The sequence below is a fragment of the Corapipo altera genome, unplaced genomic scaffold (genome assembly GCF_003945725.1).
Source record: "Corapipo altera isolate COAL_440 unplaced genomic scaffold, ASM394572v1 133, whole genome shotgun sequence".
NCBI classification, from domain to species: domain Eukaryota; kingdom Metazoa; phylum Chordata; class Aves; order Passeriformes; family Pipridae; genus Corapipo; species Corapipo altera.
In genome coordinates this window covers 3717332-3741946 of record NW_020884939.1, presented here as the reverse complement: position 1 = coordinate 3741946, position 24615 = coordinate 3717332, and the positions used below count along the sequence as shown (strand labels likewise).

At 44.9% G+C, this 24615-nt stretch overlaps 1 protein-coding gene across 4 annotated transcripts in view; it reads right to left on the bottom strand.

Moving 5' to 3' along the window:
* The window catches only part of PCDH15 (protocadherin related 15), a 673791-nt gene that overhangs the window by 118864 nt on the left and 530312 nt on the right, over positions 1–24615 (bottom strand). For all 4 annotated transcript variants that reach the window (XM_027661020.1, XM_027661021.1, XM_027661019.1 and 1 more), the window contains 5 exons: positions 21921–22055; positions 20765–20914; positions 11817–12010; positions 7886–8018; positions 515–594 (listed from right to left, as the gene is read on the bottom strand). In XM_027661020.1, coding sequence (XP_027516821.1) covers positions 515–594; positions 7886–8018; positions 11817–12010; positions 20765–20914; positions 21921–22055 — 692 coding nt within the window. The remainder of the gene's footprint in view (positions 1–514; positions 595–7885; positions 8019–11816; positions 12011–20764; positions 20915–21920; positions 22056–24615) is intronic.

Here is a 24615-nt window from a genome sequence, read left to right as displayed (position 1 = left end):
AGGTAAATAATATCTAATAATAGGTAAACAATAGCTAATAATAGATAAAATAAAGAAAGGGGTGGTGGGACAGGTACAGACAGATCTGGTGCTCATAATTTTATTATATACCCTCTGTTTCTCACTCTATTTAAGATGGTATTCAATCTGAAGAAAAGATGCTTTAAAACAATGCTCAAAAGGCATTTGTAATACAGGCTAAGCTGCAAGAAGGCAGGAAAATAAAGCAAAAATTGTCCCTGTCATTAGTCAAGAGCTGACAGGTATAAGGTTCTTAATTAATCCCTGGTCACTCTTTTAAATAGAATGTTTCCACTTCAGTGAGTTTTACCTACTTACAGTGTTCAAAATAAATAAATAGTCCCCTGTGAAAAACTTCAGAGTGCAATAAGGCTCACAGAGCTCTCATTTATGTGTAAGGAGCAGCTGAGGATGTGTAATTACAAACCTTTTCTTTTACTCTCAGCCCACACATTCACTTGACTGAAAAGTTTTCCAAGGGTTTTCCACTTACCTTTGAGAGAGATTAAAAACTTGTTGAGGATCTCCATTCTGAATGAGGTATCTTATGGGGTCACCCTCCCTATCAAAAGCCTTTAGGGGAAAAAAAAGGAGAAAATTAAGTCAGTGACAGAGCTTTCTTTACTGTCCTTCCATGCATAAAGAGGAGAATTAACCCCTGAGGTTCCAAGAATGTCTGCAGGGATGACACTGATCTCTGTTCCTAAGGTAACTCTGGTTATTGCAGATGGGCTACTTAAGATAAAGCTGTAGCACATCAGAACTCTCATGCTACAGAGGAATGACAATATCCTGAATATGGGATTAATAATTAGTAATTATCAAATTATCAAATTAATGCCACACATACACACACAGTAGCACAAGGATGAAATTCAGGCTTATTCAATTAGGTTTATTTTATGCAGCTCCAGACTGATTAGACTGAACTTCTTGTTTCCTTTCTTCCTATTCTTCATTTCTATATCTTATCCAGATCCCTCTTTCCACTGGTTTACCAGAATCCCAATCTTTGGCTGATGCTCCACCCAGCAGCGTAGACATTGTAGCACTCACTCTCCAGGATAATTTGCTTTTTGGGGGATGAAGATTCAGATAAGACCTTTAAGAATGACTATTAGCAGCACCAAAACAATTATATGGCACCTACTGGGTACCAAAAAAACCTTTTGAGACGCTGAGTAAACTACTTTTGTTGTTAAGCTTTGGCTAATCTGCTCCCAAACCCAGCCATAAATCTGCCATGGAACATTTACTGTTTTGTCAAGTATACACAAACCTTTTCACAGGAAAGACTATTGTGAGCTTTTTAGAGAAATTACTCTCTACTAAACGGTCTCCTGGACTGTGTCACAGCTACAACCAGTTAGAACTCAAAGCCCAAAGTGATTAAGCACATTTTTGGAGGAAAAACAAAAAGGAGAATTGCAAGAAGGCCAGTGAACGGGTCCAAGAAGGGCAGACAGGCTTTACCAGGAGACAGGGTGACACAGAAAAGAAGGTAAGAAGAGAGTATTTTTGTATCTCTCATCTTTCAACAACCATCCTTTTTAATATCTATTTTTATAAGCCTTTCACAGAATCGTTCAGGTTGGAAAAGCCCTCCAAGGTCACCGAGTCCCCCCTGTGCCCGATGCCCACCTTGTCCCCCAGCCCAGAGCACTGAGTGCCACAGCCAGGCCTTCCTGGGACACCTCCAGGGATGGGCACTCCAAACCTCCCTGGGCAGCCCCTGCCAAGGCCTGACCACCCTTTCCAGGGAGAAATTCCTCCTCCTGGCCAACCTGAGCCTCCCCTGGCACAGCTGGAGGCCGTTCCCTCTCCTCCTGTCCCTTGTTCCCTGGGAGCAGAGCCCGACCCCCCCCCGGCTCCCCCCTCCTGTCGGGTCAGATAAAAACCCAAGAAAAATAAGGAAAAAACCCCAACTCAAACCCACCCCAACATTAAGACCAGAAGCACCAAGTAGTTTAGAGTGCAGGCAGAGCAGGGAATTCAGTAAGAAAACAACTTGCCTGAGCCAAAGGAAGCATAAAGAAAATAGTGGCTAAGTCAGACAAAGGTGACCAGCACAAAGGAAGAGCAAGAACAATCAGAGCAGCACAGAGTCAGAAAAAGTTAAGGTAAAACTAATAGAAACAGGAAAGAAGGCAAGGGATAGCAAAGGAATGTTCAAACTGCAGAGGAAACCTGAGGAATGTGGTACCTTCCAAGCAGAAGGGATGATGCTGAGAAGGTCAAAGAGCTGACACTGCTGGAATTAACTGGGACAACAAAAGGGTAAAATCTCAGCTGAGAACTGGGAAAGAATAGGCAGAGAAGCTGTACATAAATTGAGCATCTTTAAATCATCTGCTGAAATTAAAGCCTGATGAAGTTCATGGTAGTGTCTAAAACCCAGGCTGAAGCAATCTCAAAGCCATCAGTGGTTTTCTTTGAAAACTCACAGAGGAAAGATGTGCTGAAGGGTAAACACAAGGTATATCCTTCATGGGGGGATGAGCCAGGAAATCACAGGTGGAGCTCAATTCCCAGAAAACCACAAATAACCAAGTCATCTGTAAGTGACCTGGATGACAATATGGACATGGGCAACACAAAGCTAACTCTGCCAAGAACAAAAGGATGGTGAAGGAACATGATCTTTTACAACAGGGCTAAAGAAAAGGGCAGAAGCTGTGGGGGCAATAATGCATCTGAGCCATGGAGAGGCTTTTCATGCTGCTTTCTGTGACACCTTCCCTAACCAGTTCAGACAACGCGGTCTCCAAATGGAAAGTGGGATTAAGCAAGAATAAAACCACTTATAAAAAATGAAGGTCAGGCAGCAGTGGGTGGCATTTAGTATTGACTCAGTTCTGCACAGGTGTAAATAGTTCTTCCAGGATTGATCAATAGTTTCCTCCACAACAGCAGTGACAGAGCAGGAAATTTGTTCGTAAAATCCACTGAGTGACGGGAGGTGGCACCACCTTAGTGGCTGTGAGGGGGATTTGGATCTCCTCATCCTGAAGATATGAACAGTCAGGATCTGACTCAGGAAAGACAAGCAAAAAATTGTCAGCCAAGAATACAAAATGCTACAATTACTGGAGGCAGCAAATGTGAGTAGCTGGCCTCTCTGAGGACTATCCCAGATCCTAAATCTTTAGTGGCCCTTTGTATTCCTTCTACCTGTAGGGCATCCTGCCCTCCCTTCACATTCCAGGGTCTCAGAGTTATGACTGGGGCCTACATTCTCAACAAGAAGTCAGGAGACTCTCAAAAAGACAGAAAATAAAGGACTGGCTCTAGTTTATTTCAATTTCTCCTTGTCTCCAAGGAAAATCCACCTTCCATTCAACACACATTAAAAATCAGGGAGAAAATGATAAATTCGTTGTTTTGAAAAGCTCCTGTTTTCTTTAAAACCAAAGGACAGCAGGTTATTATGAAATAAGAAAACCACTGAAGGCTTGCAAGTGAGGAGAGCAATCCATACCCACTGTTTTCCAGATCAATGGAATACACTGACTCCATAAATTGTACACAACGATTCCATGTTGCCTCCTTGTTCAGCACAGAACTGGACCGTGGTAACAGCCCTATTTGTTTTGCAGACTCCCAGAAAAATGACACCATTTGCATATTTTAATTAATAATGGCTGGCAGAACATGAAGCCATAAATGCCTCCCAGGCATGCAATAAACTCTGAGGTTTATTTACAAATTAATACTGTGGAGACCATTTAATATTGCATTAATCTCAAATTTCGTTAATTAAAACACCACTCACAATCAACTGGGTGCATTATAAAATAAATAACAGCATAAGAAAGAAATTCAACCTTCCATCCTCAGCATGGAATATTTTAATGGACAGGGAGAAAGTGAATTTTATTTTTAGAACAGGTATTTTAGAGTCTAAAAGGAAAATCTGAAGCAGCTGCATTTGCATTGTTATTGACCCTGATGCTTTGCAGATCTTCAGCTTTGCCAGCTTGGGAATATTTAAAATATTTTGCTCACTCTTCCCCAGATTTTGTAAACCTGAAGGCAACACTAACAAAGTATTATTAAGAGAGAGTCATAAAATAATAATCTCTTAATCTGCACCAATCTAAACAATTTATTGATAAGAATCATGAAAGGAAACATCAGTGTGAAAATGTACACATGAACACATTTGTTCAATATTTGAGATCTTAGTGATGTTCCATGTGAAGAGGGAACACAGGTAATACCTGAAGCTATTGCTAGAATTGCACAAAAAACCCACACCAAGGTGACTAATTGGTAACTTTCTGTTGCCTGGAAAGGACAGCACAAGATTTCTCAAGCTTAAATACTCAGTTTAGGAATGTTTAAAATGTCCTGGCCAGTTTTACACAGCAGGGAATGAAGAAAGATGAAGACAGAAATGCAATTCCCACAAGTGCTTTAACACAGGGGAGTGTTTTCATGCAGAACGAGGCACTTGAATTTAAAATCACTGAATGGTTTGGGTTGGAAGGGACCTTAAAGCTCGTCTGGTTCCACCCCCTGCCATGGGCAGGGACACCTCCTACTAGCCCAGGTTGCTCCAAGCCTGGCTAACCTGGCCTTGGACACTTCCAGGGATCCAGGGGCAGCCACAGCTTTTGTGGGCAACCTGTGCCAGGGCCTCTCCACCCTCACAGGGAACAATTCCTTCCCAACACCCCATCTATCCCTGCCCCCTGGCAGTGGGAAGCCATTCCCCGTTGTTGTATCACTACCCACCCTTGGAAAAAGTCCGTCTGCATCTCTCTAGTATGATGCACCCACATTCCAGCTCCAGGACCACCAGCCCTACAAAAGATCCAGTCCTGGACTAAGCCCCAAAAGCTGAAGCCAAGGATATTTGGGATTTAACAATCCAGTATTTTTCACAAAGAGCAATTGTCTGGCTGAATTCACGCCACGCACAGCAGACTGGTAATACAAGATTAATCCACACTGAGGTAAAAATAAGTAAACCTCAACATCTTCTATGCATTTCCAAAGCTCTTAAAACAAATTGAGGCACTTCACTCTTTCCCAAACACAGTAACCTGTGATTTCTGGGGATCTTGGCATGTGGCAAGAGAACACCCACTGTTATATCCCCAAAATGCTCAGCAACATCCCGTCGAGGAGGACAGGAGCTGGCATGGTCATCCTGCATCCCCCCTGCTCTGCCTGGCACAGGCTGCCTCTCCCAGATTTCCTCAGCATTCCTTACCAAGGATCACGTGAAAAGGAAACAGAATCTAAACCGTAAAATTATGGAATCACAGTTGTTAAGGTTGGAAAAGACCTCACAGACCGAGTGCCCCCTGTGATCAACCCCCACCTTGTCCCCCAGCCCAGAGCACTGAGTGCCACAGCCAGGCCTTCCTTGGGCACCTCCAGGGATGGGGACTCCAAACCTCCCTGGGCAGCCCCTGCCAAGGCCTCACCACCCTTTCCAGCAACAAATTCCTTCTCCTGGCCAACCTGAGCCTCCCCTGGCACAGCTGGAGGCCGTTCCCTCTCCTCCTGTCCCTTGTTCCCTGGCAGCAGAGCCCGACCCCCCCCGGCTCCCCCCTCCTGTCAGGGACTTGCAGAGCCAGAAGGTCCCCCCTGAGCCTCCTTTTCTCCAGGCTGAGCCCCCCCAGCTCCCTCAGCCGCTCCTGCTGCTCCAGCCCCTTCCCCAGCTCTGTTCCCTTCCCTGCACACGCTCCAGCCCCTCCAGGTCTCTCCTGTTGAGGGCCCAGGACTGGGCACAGCCCTGGAGGTCCTCTCATTCTGCCAGCACAGAATGGGCTGTTTGGGATTTAGTGAAACATCAAAGCAAATTATTCCAAGATGGAGCTTCACTTTCCAACCACATTTAAATTGTATAAACCCCTTAAATACTAAAACCTGCCAATAGTTTTTCTGCCTCCAAAGATCCCTCAGGCCCTCAGCCACATATTCCAGCACCTGTCAAGTAAACACAAATGTTTCTGTTTCTCAGCATGCTCCTGGCTCCTGTTCCTTTGTGGGGTTTCCAAAAGCAAGAGTCTCCCCACCAGGGAGGAGAAGGCTCCTGAACAGCATGGCCCTTCCATTCTGCACTCCCTGCAGGCACCACAGATGTGCCAGAAGTTAATTTGCAGCACTGAGCTAAATGAGTCACCCTCCCTCAGCACAGGTGACTAAATCAGCCTAACCATCCATAATAATCCAAATCTTTCATCAGCAAACCATTTAACCAGGAGCTCACCATTCACCTGCATCAGTGACTCAATTAGAGCTCCTTTATTTCACTTTATTTCACTAGTACTGAACGTAGTATTAAGTTCCTGATCCTCCCCAAAATAAGGATGTAAAGAGCTGTCATTTATCTCCCTGTTTTGCACAGCTGATTTGGAGATGTGTGGGCAGAACACAACACAGCAAAGGCTTAGGGAACAGTAAGTAAGTGAGGAGAAAGCTGATTTATTAACCACTAACCCAACAAGGGAAGGTCTGGTTCTGCTGCATGAGGATGGGGATGCAGGAGGGAGCTCCCTGGTCCTGGAACTGGCCTGATCCCACTGCACGGGGGTCATGTATGTGTGTGTGTGCCCTGAGCCCATGAGGAGCCAGCTCACAGACACACAGGAAGGACTTCTGGCAAAAAAAGGTAACTGCAGGATCCTTTTATTTGCCAAAATGCAGAGAGAAGGTGATCCCTCGTTTATACACCGTGTGGGTCAAATTTAATATATAAACAGTGAATTACAAATGGGATGGATAATCAAATTTCTTTGTGCACAACACAATGACAAAATAAAAAAGGAAACCCCCTCCCCACATAACCACTTCAGCAGACAGGCCTGTAAGGATTTGCACTCTATGCTGTGGAGAAGGAAACGGGCACTTCATTGATTCCTAAAATCATCCAGTGACTGTTTTCCTCAGGCCACCCTTGAGCTCCTGGTTCCTCATGTTGTAGACAAGGGGGGGTTCAGTGCTGGAGGCCCCACTGAGCACAGAACTGACAGAGTCAGATTTAGACAGATGTGGATGGAGGGGGAATTCAAGTAGAGAAATGTGCCAGTGCTGATGGAGAAGGAGACCATGGCCAGGTGAGGGGGCACATGGAAAAGGCTTTGTGTCTAGAGGAGCTGGCACACGAGGTCAGCCTGGCCCCAGTGCAGGAGGCCAGCCCCGATCCCGGGTCTGGGAGTGCTGGGATGGCTGCTTTCTGCCAGCTTGTTACAGAACCATGTTACACACACCAAGGGGAAGAAATACCTTCAGGCATTTTTCAGAAATAACAGGCTAAAGAAGGCAAATTGCCAAAAATCTTGCTGAAATTCCACAGGAATTTGGTACAGAAGCTTCTCTGATTTGCTGGCAAAGAGAGATTTGAACATAAGAAATCACAGGCCTTTCAAGATTTCAGCCACTCATGGGGTTTTTTTTCTAATATAATTATCACAAGAATCATAGAATCCCAGCATGGTTTGGGTTGGAAGGGACCTTAAACACCACCTTATTCCAACCTCCTGCCATGGGCAGGGACACCTTGCACTAGCCCAGGTTGCTCCAAGCCCTGACCAACCTGTCCTTGGACACTTCCAGGTATGGGGCAGCCACAGCTTCTCTGGGCAGTGCCTAATGCAGCCTCTAGTACCTTTTTCCACATTGAAACCATGAAAAGAAGTTACAGAAATAGCCACATAGGCCCTTTTTCTATACAGTCTGTGTGAAAGGGGCAACGATTAGAATGAAATCATTTTCAATCCCTATAAACTGCCCTTTTTCCTCCTGTATCCAAGGACTGGCTTCTGCATGGCAAGAGCATAAACAGAATGAAGGTGGTGAAAGCTTCAGCACCTCCGGGGAAGCAGAGGGAAGCACAGGGAAGCATTTGTACCTGGAGGTTTAACAAAACAGCTCCGATCCTCATGGCCTCACTCACTTCCAGGCTGTACATCAGCTGGGGAAAGCGGGGAGGGCTCTGGTTGTTGGGTGGCAGGACCTCGATGTAAACAGTGGTGATGGAGCTCCTGCAACACAAAGGGGGGGGGGGGTAAACCACAGTCCAAGCCAGTGAAAATCAATACATCAACAAGCACGAGGCAACCCACAAAGTCTGGTTTATACACTGTGTGTTCTCCAGCTCTAACGACCTCCCTTTGCTTCTTTAAAAGCTTCAGGATGTGTTTTTTCCCCCCGAATCAAAAGAAAAGCCATTAAAAGAAGAAAAGCTAAATAATTTCCCTCAAAGTAGCCCGAAGTGGTGTTCTTTCAAAAATAAAGCAGCAAGACACCAGTGCACACTCCACACACAAACACAGCTCACAATGCCCTGGTGATCCTGTGTCCTCTATAAGACATTCCAAATTCTGAGCTGGTAACTGCTCCTGCCACACACAACATCTGCCCCTGGAGCTTCCCTGCTGTCAGTCCATTTGCTACCTTTCCTTGGAAGAGAGGGACAGAGAGGATAATGCTGGGAGAAGCCACGGACACAGCTCTCTGGCAGGACACAGCAATAGTGTGGGTCCCACCAAGAAATCCCAGCCCAGTTCAGAGCAGTGGCAATACAGGAAACGACAAATCCCATTGTGGAAACCTGGCAAAGCCTTCAGCTGCCCTGAATATGCTGCAAACAGCATTCCAGGGGGAATGCTGAAGGTTCTGTGGGACACTGACACTGCAGACCCTCCACAGACCACCCTGTGAACCCACCTGCTACTCAACTGCTCCAGTCTGAGAAAAGGAGCCAGAAGTCTCCCTGAAGTTGAAAGTGATTTAAAATCTGGCTTAAAGGAACTTTTCTCTTGCCTCTTTGCTCCATTATCCCACCTGCCTTCTCTCCTGGATGTTGGAACAGCATTCCCACCCCAGGACAAAACCCCCGGGAGAGCGAGTGCTGTGCTGCAGGTGCAGGTTTTCCCTACACAAGCCCTTTGACAAAGTTGGGAAATCTCATGTTTTAGGGCTTCAGGAAAGAAACCAAAGGGGTTTGTCCCAATTTTTTTGAAGGGGAGTGGGGAAAGGTAGAAAAAAGAAAATCATGAACCCAGTGAGCTGCTTCTTGCAGGGCCAGCAAACTCCAGAGCAGGTTTAGAGGGTCCTACCCGAAATTACCAGCTATGTTAGAGTTGAAACAGCTGCTGTGTGATCTGATGGAGCTTATTTAATACCAAAGTTACAAAATTCTGACCAAGCACAGTCCCCACTGTGTTCTGGATGTTCCCCACTGCCCCTTCCCAGCAGGTTCTGTGACTCTGGGTCACTGTGGGAGCTGGGCAGAGCACTGCAACACCGGGACAGATGTGCTGGGGACTGTCCCACAGAACTCTGGCCATGCTCCACCATAACAAACCTCCAGTGTCCCCTGTCCAGAAGGACAAATGCCACCCACAGGGAAGGGCTGCAGGAACTCTGTCCCCTGGGGTACATCCACACACAGAACCCTCAAGGAAGGGATTAAACCCAGCCCGGTGTGTCCCACCTCTCATGGCTCAGCTCCAGCTTGGAGCACATCCAGCCCTGTGAGCACTGAGGAGGAGGAAGGGAGGAGGAGGAGGAGGAGGAGGAGGAAGAGGAGGTGCTCCAGGTGGCAGAGCAGAGACTCTCCCTGGGGAGACCTTGGTAGGAAAGAGAAAGGTGTGGGGAGGATGGAATGAGAAAGGGGTGCTGTGGACTGCCTGTAACCCCTGTGACCCCCATGACACTCAGAGGCAGAGCAGTTTGGGATGAAGGACTGGAGCTGAGCCTGGGAAAAAGGGTGGGAGAGAGTTGTCTTTATTTCTTACCAGCAAACCCCATTGTAACTGGCAATAAGTTCACAGAATCATAGAACCCTACACTGTCTGGGCTGGAAGGGACCTTCATGGAGGTCCCCCCTGCTGTGGGGGTTGGAACTTCCACTAGACCAGTCAAATCAATTCTTGCCGAGTCTGTCTTGCCTGTGACAGTAATTGGTGACCTGCCTGTCCTGATCTCAATCCAAGAGCTTTCCCACCTTATTTTCTCCCCCATCCTGCTGAGGAGGGATAGTGAGATGGCTGAGAAGGTGTCCAGCAGCTGGCCAAGGCCAACCCACCACCTCCACATTAACATTTAGGTACAAGCTGACTCTCAACAAGCCTTTAATGTTCATTGCTCCACCACTCCCCACACCATGGAAGCCCAGCAATCCTCCAGCTGTGCCCAAAAATTCTGGTTGCCAGCTAGTCTGGGGCAATCCCGAGCTTCCCAGAGGCAGCATGGAAGATGGATAATTACAGCAGGAGTTGAACATTCCCTAATTACCTCCTTCCTCCTGTCTTCTTGTCTGTTTTAAACTACCCCCTCACATCTCCCTGATATTTCCTGAATTGATGTTCCACACTTCTATTGATGGAGTAAAGAAAACCACCATCACCAGATGATCAACAGACACCATGAATCAGCAGATAAAACATCTCTTGAGCACTGGCTGCCTGTTTTCTTGGGATAGCTGCTGCCTGTGTATGGAAGACACATCCAAAGAGCTGGGGTTTAGTGTGTTTATCCCCTTTCCACTGCTGAATAGTTCATAAAATATATTGTTCTGTATCGTGTTCTTCCTGATTCTGCTGCAGCTAAATAAGGCTCAGGATGAGTTATTTTCAATCAAGTTCTAAAAGCCAAAAATGGTTTTTGTTCACCACAACAGAAGGGCATTTAGTGCCAGCACAAGGGGGAACGGCTTCTCACTGCCAGAGGGCAGGGTTAGATGGGATACTGGGAAGGAATTGTTCCCTGGGAGGGTGGGGAGGCCCTAGCACAGGTTGCCCAGAGAAGCTGTGGCTGCCCCTGGATCCCTGGAAGTGTCCAAGGCCAGGTTGGATGGGGCTTGGAGCAACCTGGGCTAGTGGGAGGTGTTCCTGCCCACTCACTACCTGTATTAACTTTCCCTCTCACATTCCCCACGTGAGGAAAAGGTTTGCACTTCACAGCTGTGGGAGGTTTAAAAGGTGGAACCTGCTGTTCCTTTCTGTCATCCTCTTTGGAACAGGGAGGTTATCACATTATCAATACCAGACCCAGACCATGAGAGGCATTTTTTTTCACCCCCCACACCTTCCTGAAATGACATCTGGGCACAAATGCCATATTTAGAACACAAACTCCAAAGATCCAGGTCAGCAGGACTCAATACCTTTACTTTCTTGAAGTTAGAGAATCACAGAATGGTTTGGGTTGGAAGGGACCTTAAAGATCGAGTTTTCCACTCCCTGCCATGGGCATGAGAGGGTCCCATCCTAACCATCCTAAATTTGCAACCTGCTCTTCTTTTATCAGCTGGAGGAAGAGGAGGTGCTCTGGGTGCCAGAGCAGAGACTCCCGTGTGCTGGTGGGAATTCAGGTCTCAGTGGGGGCACTGCTCAGCACTGGCACAGCTGGTCAGGATGGCCCCCTCGTGCCAAGTCTGGGTGACCCTGCACATGCTACACCCAGAGAGAAGGTCTCCAGCTCAGCAGCCAGGTTATTTCTGATCCTTTCTGCGTTCTGAACAAACAGCATCTCCCTTCCCACTTGCTTTCTTCCTGACATCCCCTCACCTCAGCTTCTCCCAGCGAATGGACATGCACAGTGACAGCACAACTGGGAACTCTTAAAAAACCAGGCTATTACAAGCAAATGAAATCATGAAAAGGGGGAAGGGAAGGAAATAAAGCAAACAGAATTAAGGAACAAAAAGGGAAAGAGTTCTAGCATGATACTTTTCCTTCCACCACACAGAAGACACAGGATTGTATTGCAGGGTGGAGGGACAGGGTGCCACACTGAGCACTGCTGGAATAAGGAGTTCAGGAAAGCTGCATTACCTTCTCTGTGCAGGAGGAGCACTGTCAGAGGCTTTGACAGTGAGAGCGTAGGATCGCCCCACTGCCAGCTCCACTCCTGGAGCGATGGTGACAAGGCCTGTTCGCTCATTGATGCTGAAGTCTCCCTGATCCCCAGCCAAAATTTCATACACTATCTGGCCATTGGGTCCCTCGTCCGCATCTACAGCTGTGAGCTGGAATTAAAACCACAGTGTCAGTGTTGGGCCTTCACAAGGCCGTGGGGAGGCAACTGGGAGGGGGAGAGGAGGCAGAGGGGAAACTCCAACAGCTGGAACACAGGAAGGAATTTCTAATCACTGTCCAACAAAGATACAGTTTAAATGGAGGGTAATTGGTGTAAAAACATCATGAAGCAGAGAAAAACTGCTTATTAAAGACTGCAAGCCAGTTATTTTAAGGTACAAATTAAGAAACCTAATTAAGACCAAGTTTCCTCTCTGCGGATTGGAATTTATAACACTTCCTATAAAGGGGGAAGAAGACACTTATTATGTTGCAAAAGTAACAACAGGATCATATTTGTTTACTGGAAGTTCCCATCTCTCCCTACACCATTCAAAGGGACAACCTTGGTACTGCCAGGAGGTTTCACTCCCAGGTCTGGCATTCCAAGCCCTCGTTGTGCAGAACTGGAGAACAAAGTCTGTATTAATATGCACATACTCTAAAGAGCCAAGGGGAGGGAAATGGCAGTTGTTCCCATATGGATACACACGGAGAATCACAGAACCATTAGGCTGGAAAAGCCCTCTGAGATCATCAAGTCTGACCATTCCCCAGCACTGCCAAGGCCACCATTAACCCACATCCCCAGGTGCCACATCCACACACCTATTAAATCCCTCCAGGGATGGGGACCTCAACCACTTCCCTGGGCACCCTGTTCCAATGCTTGACCACCCTTTCCACGAAGAAATTTTTCCTAATATTCAAACTAAACGTCCCCTGGTGCAACTTGAAGCCGCAGGAAACACATCCCAGACGTGCAAGGCCCATTTCACAGGGCAAGGTGACACCACCCCCCTGACAGGCTGTGCTTGGGGGTGACCTCAGGGTGAGACAAACACAACTGAGCACATCCCTCTGTACTCTGGTGACTCTGCACCACCTCTGCTAGCTCGGTGGTTACTCCCACCTGCATTGTTTCTTCCTTACTGTTGCACAGTTTTGATTCTGAGCATGAGAAAAACCCAAAGGCCCAAATTCTACTGATGAACATAATGAAATGAGGGGGTTCTTCCCTTGCCCCTGGGAAAGGCAGTGGGTTTATCCCACTTCTGTAGCTTGCAATGTTAAAACAAACACACACACAGCCAGAAATTAAAGCTCAGGGAACATTTTTTGCTTTGAGTGACAAGAAGAATCACAAAATAGAATCACAGAATGGTTTGGGTTGGAAGGGACCTTAAAGCCCATCTCATTCCAAGCCCTTGCCATGGGGCAGGGGCACCTTCCATTAGCTCAGGTTGCTCAGAGCCCCACCCAGCCTGGCCTAGTTGCTCTTCTTCCCTTATTGTTTGTTTTGCAGATACAAAAGACACACTGCTTCCTCAACTGGTTTTTCATTTGGTACAACTACATGTCCCCTCAAACAGCACGTGGGAGGACATAAAGCCACATGAACAATAATTGAACATCCAGCAGGATAAACTTCTGCCTGCTGGGCAACCTCTTTCCCCCCCTGTGACACCCTCAGAGGTGACAGCACTGCAGACAGGTAGAGGAGCTCAGTGACATCTCTTCTGTGCTATGATCTAAAATAATCTATCAGTCAATGCTGCATCACACTTGAACTTCAGCGGGTCAGGGATGCCCAGAGCACCACCTACAACTGCCAAACTACCACCTCCAGCTGCCAAACCACCAACTCCAGCTGCCAAACCACCACCTCCAGCTGTCAAACCACCACCTACAGCTGCCAAACCACCACCTACAGCTGCCAAAACATCACCTACATCTGCCAAACCACCACCTACAGCTGCCAAGCCACCACCTACAGCTGTGAAACACCTCCTACAGCTGTGAAACCATCTACATCTGCCAAAACACCTCCTACAGCTGTGAAACCACCACCTACATCTGCCAAACCCCCACCTACATTTGCCAAACCACCTCCTACAGCTGCCAAACCACCACCTATAGCTGCCAAAACGTCACCTACAACTGCCAAAGCACCTCCTACAGCTGCCAAAGCACCACCTAGATTTGCCAAACCATCCCCTACAACTGTGAAATCACCTCCTACAGCTGCCAAACCACCTTTGCCCAAGGATGGCTGAAGAACTGGAAGAGCAGAAACCAAACCTTGTCCCTAAAACAAGAAGCCAAAGCTGTAATATTTGAGTTAATCACATTTTCATACAACCTCAACCACCAAGGGGAGTATGTGAGTCATTGAATCATAGAATCCCAGAATGGTTTGGTTTGGAAGGGACACTAAAGATCCTGTAGTTCCAACTGTCCCTGCATTAGGCAGGAACACCTTCCACAAGAAGGTTGGTTAGAGCCCCATCCAGCTTGGCCTTGAACACTTCCAGGGAAAAAACTCAGGGATCTATATATATATATATATACATATATATCTATATCTATATCTATATCTATATCTATATCTATATCTATATCTATATCTATATCTATATATCTATATATATATCTATATATATCTATATATATCTATATTTCTGATTCTTTACAGGTTCAGTGAAATATGAAATTTCATGCAAAAAGTCAAAAACCTGTTCAAACCAAGATCTAAGCACACAATACCTTAAACAGAATGTATTGACTGAAATGGTAAAATTTAAATATATTAACAAAAATTTACCTTCTTTGTTAGGAGTACCAGCTATTCTTGCTGTTGGGAACTGAGCTACTTTAGGTAGGATCAATCATTTTGAACATGGAATAGGTTGTGCACAGTATTCACCAACTAAAAAGCACATTAAGTCACTTTTCTCCTGGAGCAATCAGTGTTCTGCTTCTTTCACACCCAGCACAGTGATCCAAAGCAAATTTCCAACACAGAACTATTTAATTTTCCTAAACTGGTTGCACTTAAAAAGCAAATCTTAATTCCTACAGTATTTTTCGACACTGTATTTTGAACATGTGATAAACCCTTGAAACGCCCCAAAAAATCATGAAACGGAGTTCATCTCCCCTTAAAAGGTTTCAAAACCAAATTTATATCCATGTGTGAGGGTTTTTATCTACCTCATTCTGTATTTTCTTTTGAAATTCTGAGAAGGATGAAGGCTGCACTTTAATCACTCCTTCTGCAGTTTCTCTCCACACAACTGGACGTGTTCATTAACCTCACGGGGAGTGGTAATCCACCTCCCTGACACAGATAAAAAAAGAGCTGTAATAAACCTTCTCTGCTGAACTTCAGAAGTAACACACACACCAAAAAGGTAAATAAAGGCTTTATGCAAAACATAAGGCCCTAAGTACTTAATGACAGGATTTGGAACCAGGCCACTTTTTACTGTGACAGCATGAAAAAGGAAAATTAATTGACTACACAAGCCCATATATTTAGAAGGTTAATTAAACCTACAAATGCTGAATGCTTGGAAAGATAAGTGATTTGAATAACATTTTGGGGGGCAAAAATGGGAATCAAAACTGGAATTAAATAGAATTAAAGTTCAACAGCTGCCATAATATATGATTTTAGAAATTCCATCTCCAGCTGTCCCAGACTGATAGAGCTTCATAGTTAACAAGATTTGAGAAATATGGGCTAAAATATACAGGAAGAAGAGCAAAAGAAGGTTTATTTTACTTTCCTAAAAAACTTTGCATGCAGCAGTATCGGCTCCATTGCATTAATATTTAATGTACTGAAAGTTTTGCAAAATGGGTGCATGTTCTGCTGCTGCAAGAACTGATTTTCATGGGAGAAAAAGGAGATTTAGAAGGATGACCTTAAACTCACAAAGACATTCTTGGTCACAGTATAAGCTCTGGTCAGACTCACTTTGTACTTGGAGGAAACTGGGCTTTGGTGTTTGACTTGTCAGCTTTTCACAGCAACACTTTTAGTGAACCTTGCCCTGGACAAAGTGAGGACCAACCTTTCCAGAACCCTTTGCCAACAGATTAAATGTGATGGAGATATTCCAGGATTGTGATGGAAATAATCCAGGACTGTGATGGAGATATCCCTGAACTTGAGCCAATCAAACATAGAGCAGGTCAAAATACTTCTTCTTTATGTTCTCAAGTCTTTACCCCATATTTTTACCCGGGTCTGCAGGGACGTTGACTGAGCAATGCAAACACAACCCAGTTTTGTTTCCTCTTCCTGCTAATCATGTTCACTTTAGAGATGGAAATTAATAACCTGATGGGCAAAGGGTTGCAAATAACCACATAAATAAAACATTAAGTGGGGGGGTTGGAGATGGCTTTAATGAAGATTTCTTTATGGGAAAAGGTTCTTCCCCCAGAGGGTGGTTGGCACTGACCAGGCTCCCCAGGGCAGTGGGCACAGCCCCAAGGCTGCCAGAGCTCCAGGAGGGTTTGGACAATGCCCTCAGGGACAGGGTGGGATTGTTGAGGTGTCTGTGCAGAGCCAGGGGTTGGACTGGAAGATCCCTGTGGGTCCCTTCCAGCTCAGGATATTCCATCATTCTGAGCTCTCCTCTAAACTGTCCTGCAGTTTTATGGCAAGGTGCAGGTTTAAGAGCTGTAAGCCATGAGCATATTCCAACCTCCAAATACCCAAAATGCTCTGTGCAATCAAGAGCTGGGGCAGGACCTCTGAATTAACCTGCACTGGTGATCTCAGGTAGAATTTTTCAGAGGTGAACAGGTCATGCATCAATCCCCTGTATGTTAGATTTTCCATTTTCAATGAGAGAGATACATAATTGTTCTTGGAAAAGAGCCCTTGAACGTGGGTCATGCACTGCAAGAGGAGATTAGGTAGAAGTTAAGAAACATGGATAAATTGAAATAGGTTATTTTGGTTTCATGACTTTAAAGAGTAAGAAGAGAAGAATTGGGGTTGTTCAGCCTGGAGAAGAGAAGCTCCAGGGTCACCTAATTGTGTCCTTCCAGGGCCTGAAGAGGCTGACAAGAAACATGGAGAGAGACTACTTCCAAGGGCCTGGAGGGACAGGACAAGGGGAAATGGCTTCCCACTGCCAGAGGGCAGGGTTAGATGGGATATTGGGAAGAAATCCCTCCCTGTGAGGGTGGGGAGGCCCAGAGAAGCTGTGGTTGCCCCTGGATCCCTGGAAGTGTCCAAGGCCAGGCTGGACGAGGCTTGGAGCAACCTTGTCCTGAGCTTTAAGGTCCCTTCCAACCCAAAGCATTCCAGGATTCCATGACTGTAGGACACACACCTAAAGACCACTTGACAAGTCTTCCTGTAAAGACAAAATACACAAAATCTCTTCACGGGCCAAGGAATCCTCAGACCTTGAGGCAAATTTATGGCAAGTTTTAGGTGAATGATGTTTTTTTACCATCCTCTGTCCCTTCCCAGCTCTCTCATTTCCTTGCTCAGCATTCCCTGTGCCCAGCACAGTTCATGCTATCTGTAAAATGAGAGATGTCTAAAGAAACACAGTGGATTTAAATCATTCATCTGAAATGTTACAGCACCACTGCTCCCTACTCCAACCATCAATGTACAACCAGTTTAAATATCTGAATCACAACAGTAAAAGGGTGGAAAACTGGACAGCAAAAAATACAATAATAAAGAGGAAAATAAGTACTTTAATAGGTTTGCTATTAATCAGTCTTCCTAGTGACAAATATTATTTACCACACATTTAACTGTTTTCAGTGACAGATTTCTCAGTCTCGATTGCCACAAAAAAATACACATAAAAGCAGAAGGAAAAACCAGGTAAGAAATTCTCAAGCAGATTGTAAAGACATTTAAACTTTACTTTCCTCTCCTCAACCAAGGCCTCAAACAATTTCACATGTACTGAAAGCAGACAACTGAAATAAAAACTTTTGCTCGCTTCTCTGAAAGGCCACAGGGAAAGAAGGGAAATTCCTTGCTCTAATCACGCAGGGAGAAAGAAAAGGATAGGAAAAAAAATTGAATTTTGCCTGTAATTAATGTATTTTCCTGCTAGTTTTGGCTATTTTCAAGCAGAAATTAAGGATTTTTTATTTTCTTTAAGTTTTTTTGGAGTGTGCCAGAGAGCAAACACAATCTAAACTATTAACTAAAATGTTTTGGGTTTTTTTTCAGTAGTAAAATCAAGCCAATTCCCCACAAAACGAGGAAATGAGAAAGTACAAACTGAGGCTATTGGTCTATTTTATTTGTACATTTTCATGCAGCTGCACTCAGTTAAAAAAAAATAAGAGAACCATCTCAATCCCTTCTTACCCTCGGGATAATAAAAGCAAAGTGGTAACTCCCTGAGGGCACTTCCAGTGCTGTAGCAACATTTGCATTTTGGTAGCAGGATGACATGATTCATAAAGGAAAATCTGTCTTGATCCTCTCTGAAATCAGCCTGATTATTATAATAAATGATTATGAGCCCATACAGATTTTCTGAGGTCACTGTTCTTTTTCTAACCTCCCTCCTCACATCAGAGAGTGGTTTTGATGAACTAATCATATCTGACCTGGGTCATTTTCCTGTGGGAACTGTCAGGGCTGAGCAGAGGATCTCAAAGGATCCTCACCCCGAGGATGAGCTCGGGTTACATGGGGAGTTTGTTCCATGTGCCAAGAACAAGCCATCAAAATCACTGTATTAGAGTTCAAAAAATGGAAAAGAAAGGTCAGTTTTGCCTTTGAGGTCGTTATAAAGCAGAAGAAAATTGAAATCAGGAAGCACAAACCCACCTTCCCAGCCTAAGGAAACCCTGGGGATTTATACAGAAAAAGATGAGCAACTTTCCAAACAGCACAGCAGCCCAAAATCACAGAAAGGAATCAAAGAATGACCTGAGCTGGAAAGGACCTTAAAGCTCATCTTGTTCCACCCCCTGCCATGGGCAGGGACACCTCCCACTAGCCCAGGTTGCTCCAAGCCCCGTCCAACCTGGCCTTGGACACTTCCAGGGATCCAGGGGCAGCCACAGCTTCTCTGGGCAACCTGTGCCAGGGTCTCCCCACCCTCACAGGGAAGGATTTCTTCCCACTATCCCATCTAACCCTGCCCCTAGCAGTGGGAAGCCATTCTCCCTTGTCCTGTCCCTCCATCCCTTGTCCCCAGTCCCTCTCCAGCTCTCCTGGAGCCCCTTCAGGCCCTGGAAGGGGCTCTCAGATCTCCCTGGAGCCTTCTCTTCTCCAGGCTGAACAATCCCAATTCTCTCAGCCTTTCCTCATGGCAGAAGTGCTTCATCCCTCTGATCATCTCCTGAGAACCCAGAGGTGGACTCTCCTTTTATTCCTGGCATCATCACAATACACCAAAATCTTAAATATTGACTCTTACTTTTTTTCTAAGTCAGTTAATTTATAAACTCAGATCATCTGGCAATGTAAGATGAGTTGATAAAAGAGCCAGAATTTTCTACCTTCCATCTCTGACCACATTATAAAGTCACAGAACCTGAAAGGACCCACGTGCCGACCACGTGCAGAATTTACATTTTTTAGCAAAGGTGAATTTAGAGCCCAACTTCCTCACTACTCCTTCCCCAAAGGACCTTGTCCAGATCAAGTTCATTAAGAAATTTGTACTCCTCCTCTTTCCATGCCTCCAGGCCCTGAATATGTTTGCAGCTCCAAGACCAGAATGTGTCTGAGAACTCAAGAGCAGCGCATTCCCTCTGAGCACAGCAGCACTTCGGGTGCTTCAGACAAGCACAAGATGCTGCTCTGCTTCATCCCAGGTACCATTAGCAGACCTCAGGCAGCCCAGAGCATCCTCAAGGCCAATTTTGGGCAGGAAAACATTCTTTTCACACATCCAGCAATCTCATTTAGCAACATTTTCTGCCTTACATTCCCTGGCTCCTTCAGGACAACAGTATTTGATATCTTTTGTTTCCACTTGTGCATCGCTTGAAGGAACTCAATCGTGCTTAGAACTTTTATCTTTCCCTCAAATCTTGCTGAAAATGCCCCCCCTGGGGCTCTCACTGATGGTTTTTCAGCACTTGCAGCTTAAGAAGATTGGTGAAAAGGCAAGAGCAACATGAATGAAGATGCAAGGGTGCAAATGCACAGCTACAGCTCAAGGGGGGCATGTGCCAGAACAGACACTGAGCCCCCTCCTAATGCTGGTAAATCACTGCTACCCTGATTAATTCCTGGCTGTAATTCAGAAAATGGCATTTTATTACTCAAGTTGGCTGATTAATTTTATTTTCCCGATATTCCCACTGCCTCCACCAATGGGATCTTGTCCTTACCCATCTCCACTGGCAGCACTCAGGGCATGGCTGAGATCTCAGAAGAATTACCACCCAAAAAAAGCCTTTTTCCATTAACTTCAGTGCCACTGGGATTCACCTCCAGTCCTGCACTAAGACATAAATCAGTGCTGGCAAACTTTAATTAAAGCTGCTCCTCTCTGGGCCCGTGTTCAGCACATTTTTCACTGCTCATTTGCTCTACAAACAAATGACTTGTAAAAACCAACAGGTTTTATGACATGGTAAAAACATTCCTGGTTATGTTCTACTCAACTGTTTACCTGTTCCCCCAAAGCATTTTATTTCAATATCCTGCTAATCAAGGGAAATATTCTTTTTTCTTTTGAAATTTTCCAGCTGAAAAGGTTTTGCAGAACTTCAGGTGAAACAGCTGAGCTGCAGCTGTACATCTGAGACAGGCCTAACACTTAGTAGGAGCAATTTTAATAGTTATTTAACTAATGAAGTGGATGGAGATACACAAAATTAAGTTCTAGCTGGTTTCAGTGCATTTCCAATCTACTGCTAACAAAAAGTAAGTCAACAAAGCCAATAAAAAGACCTGAAATTACCTTTATAACACCTTCCCCAGGCCTCATATCCGTATAAATCTTGACATTGTAAGAGATGTTGGAGAAGGTGGGGGAATTATCATTTGCATCGATCACCACGATATTGACAGTCACTGGGACACTCTCCTGGACTCCATCAGAAGCTGTCATCTTCAGCAGGAAAAAAATAAGCAGAATAGGAACATATTTTAATGATGTGTTCTTAATACAATTCCAGCTGTGAGGAAACACAGCTTAACGACCAAAAATCAGCATTTCCCTTCTCTCTGCACTTCAAAATTCCACGAGGCTTCAGCTGAGCTTGAGCCTGCAGAGTGCAAGACTCAGGGGAAAAGCAAAGCAAACCCATACCTTTGAAATGCTCTGTGTCAGGTGGGCAGGAGAAATGAGAGGGAATCACCTGGAATTTCCCAGGGTTGGGAGCAGGATATGAGCCACAGTCCGTGGCTGGGAGGGATGAGCCACCTGTCAGGTCTCACCTGGGCATCACCACACACAGGAGCTCCTCTACCTCTGTTAAACCTCCAAGAGAGCATTTCAAGGTGGCACTGAAAGAGCTGAAGGCAATTTTTCACTCCAGAGGGGAAATCTGAGCTCTCCTTTCAAGTGCTAAAAGGGCAGAAAATAAGGAGGCACAGACTGGGAACCCCGGCGGAGGAACAGCCCATTTCCAAGCTGCTGTAGGGCCATTGTTTAGTCACAGCCTGAGGGACTATCAAGTCCATTTTTTCCTCTTTATTTTTTTTTTTAAATACTGCTGGCTGGGGTTTACTGCAGCCCAGTTTTTTATTTGCCCCTGAAAACAAGCAAAAAGACCAAGGCAGGTGTCACGTTCCTGGCTCAGGGGACGAGACAAGAAAGGCACTGACGGCCTCAAAGGCCAGGTATAAAAAAGTGGGCTCAGATGCTGCCATGGCAGGGGGGTGAGGAGCAGGGGACACACCTGGGACCATGGACATGATGCTCAGGGGGATCTAAATGCTGCTCTCAAACTGGAGAAGCAGTCTGGAAGGAGGCACCACCCCCGTCAGCTCCCCTGGTTTCGCCGTTTCCTCCTCCTGGGCCGTTTTCCTGATCTCCAAGGATGTCAGAACCAACCCTTTCTCCCAACAAGCTCTGACTGACCCTGCAGGGCCTTCCAGGGGTGGTCACTCACCGAGAAGGTGTAGAGCTGCTGGGTTTCTCTGTCCAGGGGCTGCAGCAGGGTGAGGTAGCGGGTGATGCCACTCTGAGTCACAGTGAAGAACGTGTTGTAATCGTTCAGGAAGAGATGGAGCTGGGGATCCTTGGTCTTCAAACAACATCAAGAAAAAAAGGGTGTTTTGTTAGAAATTCACCTACACCATTAGCTCTCCAATTATTTGATGCAAGTGCTTGATTTAGTTGAGACCTAAATAGGCAGAAAGTACAAATGCTGTGATTAAGAATCGTCAAAACGGTAAAAAAAAAGGTAAAAAACCCCCACTGCTGGTCTAAAAATCTAATGTTCTTCATGAAAAATGGATTAAACCCCTACTTTAACCTCTAGAGTGAGAAAATCCAATGGTAAACAAATACCTGCATCTGTTAGTTTTAAATGATTGCTTTTTTTCCCCCCTTTGAAACAGTAATTTCTAAGCCAAATATAACAATATAAGAAACCAGATTCAAGCATACTAAAAACAAAACAAAACTGATCTTGATTAACAGAGCAATAAAACAGTTGGGTTGGTGCAATGAAAAATATAATGATGTGTTGAAGTGCATCATTAAATAGATGCAGCTCAGAGACTCTCTGCATCTCAAAAAGAATCAAAATATATTGATGCAGAATTATGAACTTCTCGGTTGATCAAGGGAAAAAACATAATAAATGAACTGTGGCACCGTTTCCATTAGCAAGTAACATTTTAAGGTAAATAAAGGCAAGTCAAGGCATTGTAAATTTACTCATGTCTTCATGAGTACTTCAGTCACTCCTGACTTCCATCTCTTTCAAGATGTTATTGAGTTATTTAACTGATTGGACTGCAAGGGTCACTCTACATTAGTTAAATTTGCAAACAAACTACATTAGCTTTTATTGCCTCCAGCATTCCAACAAATCCCCGTGTCCTTGTCCATAATGTGGTTAATTTAACCTGACTTCTTGTGCTACTCTTGGTCACGAGTGAGAGTCCATTTCTGTCAGATGAAGCCAAGCTGGTGGAGTACAAATTCAACAAAAGGTTGGGAAACAAGTCCCATAAAAACAGGTTTAAATTGCCCCAAATAATGTGGAGATGAGGGATCAGAGGGATGAATAAAACCTAGCGGAAAATTCAGGATTTTACCAGCTGCTTTCCAACATCATTGCACAAAAGCCACCCCGTACAGGGTAGGACACACAGTGCAGGCACAAACAGCTGAATTCAGCAAATTAACAAAAAAAAGGAGCATTAGTCTCTTCCTCTCTCAATATTTTCTCAACCTGAGGCCACGATGCTTCCAGAAGGTTAATTCCTACCTGTCATTAGTGTCAGCCCTATTGGATTAGACCCCCCAGAGCACTGGAGAGGTCACCAACAGGCACTGAGTGGCATCATGAACAACTCCCAGGACAAAATTAGTACAATTAGAAGGAGAAAGAGGAACTTTTCTTAGTGAACTAGAACAAAGCCCATGCAAAGATTGCCCAGTTTAAAGGAGAAACCATTTCCGTTGCCGCCAGCTACGTGGAAGAACTATCCCAGTGTTCCAAACAAGTGGTTTCTCATTCCCTGAAGCTTTGCTGCAATTCCAGCTCCCAGGAAAATTACAATTCCTTTTCCAGTCAGCAATGCAAACAGCAACGTCTTTATCTCATGCAAAATTACAGGAGGTAGTTGCCAACAACTGCTCCCTTTGCAGACACTATAAAGCCAAGCAAAAATTTATTTTACAAAAAACCCCTGTTGGTTGTTACACTTCTGGCTTGTCATGTCATTTTGAACACTAATAAACAGTATTTTTTTCCTAATTTGCTCCCCGGGAAAAGCAATGATGGAGATCCCACGCCCTCCCAAAGTAATCCATCCTATTCCTTTGCTATTCCTGTATTAGCAACGTTATCCAAATGTGGAAGTTAAATTGCCTTTACAGCAATCAATGCCTAGTTCATGAGCCTCCCATGCATGTCGGACCTACAGAGCAATTTATTTCCTTAATCTTTCCTTAATCTGGAAAAGCACTGTTATGCCTTTACATCATTAGCATGGATATTTTACATTATTATCACATTTTGTGCTGCAAGAAAGTAGATCACTTAACTGAACATTTCATGTGAGAGAATACGACTGTGGGAAACAATCCAGCAATGCTGCCAACACTATTTCCAATACTTTAATTTTTAAACTATTTTATTTTAGGGCCTGGACTTAAACACTGTGTTTTTTGGGTACACTGCTGGGTCATGCATTAAGGCTGGTCTCTGAGGAATTCTTTAGCATGTAGTTTTATGTAGGAAAGGATCAGAATCCACACAAAAGAGTGCACATGCAACCTGCAAGGGCCGTTTCAAGCACACAGTTCCAACCTGAGAGGGTTTAGTAGGTACTTTTAAACCTGACATGGTTTAGGAGGTACTTTTTAAATTAAAAAAGGACTTTTTGTAATACTTAAGATGTCTGTGAAGACATATAATTATTTAATGAACATTAAGCATTTAATGAACATTCACATGACTTTATGCCCTGAATTTGGTCCAATGTGTTTAAAGGGCTCTTTGCAGGTTTCCCAAACCAAGGGACAGCTCCAGCCTCAAACACCATCAGGGCAGAGAAAAATGAAGGAAGACAAGAGGAAACAAATAAAGAAATCACACAATTGAAGCAAGAAATGGAGTTTTTCAAACA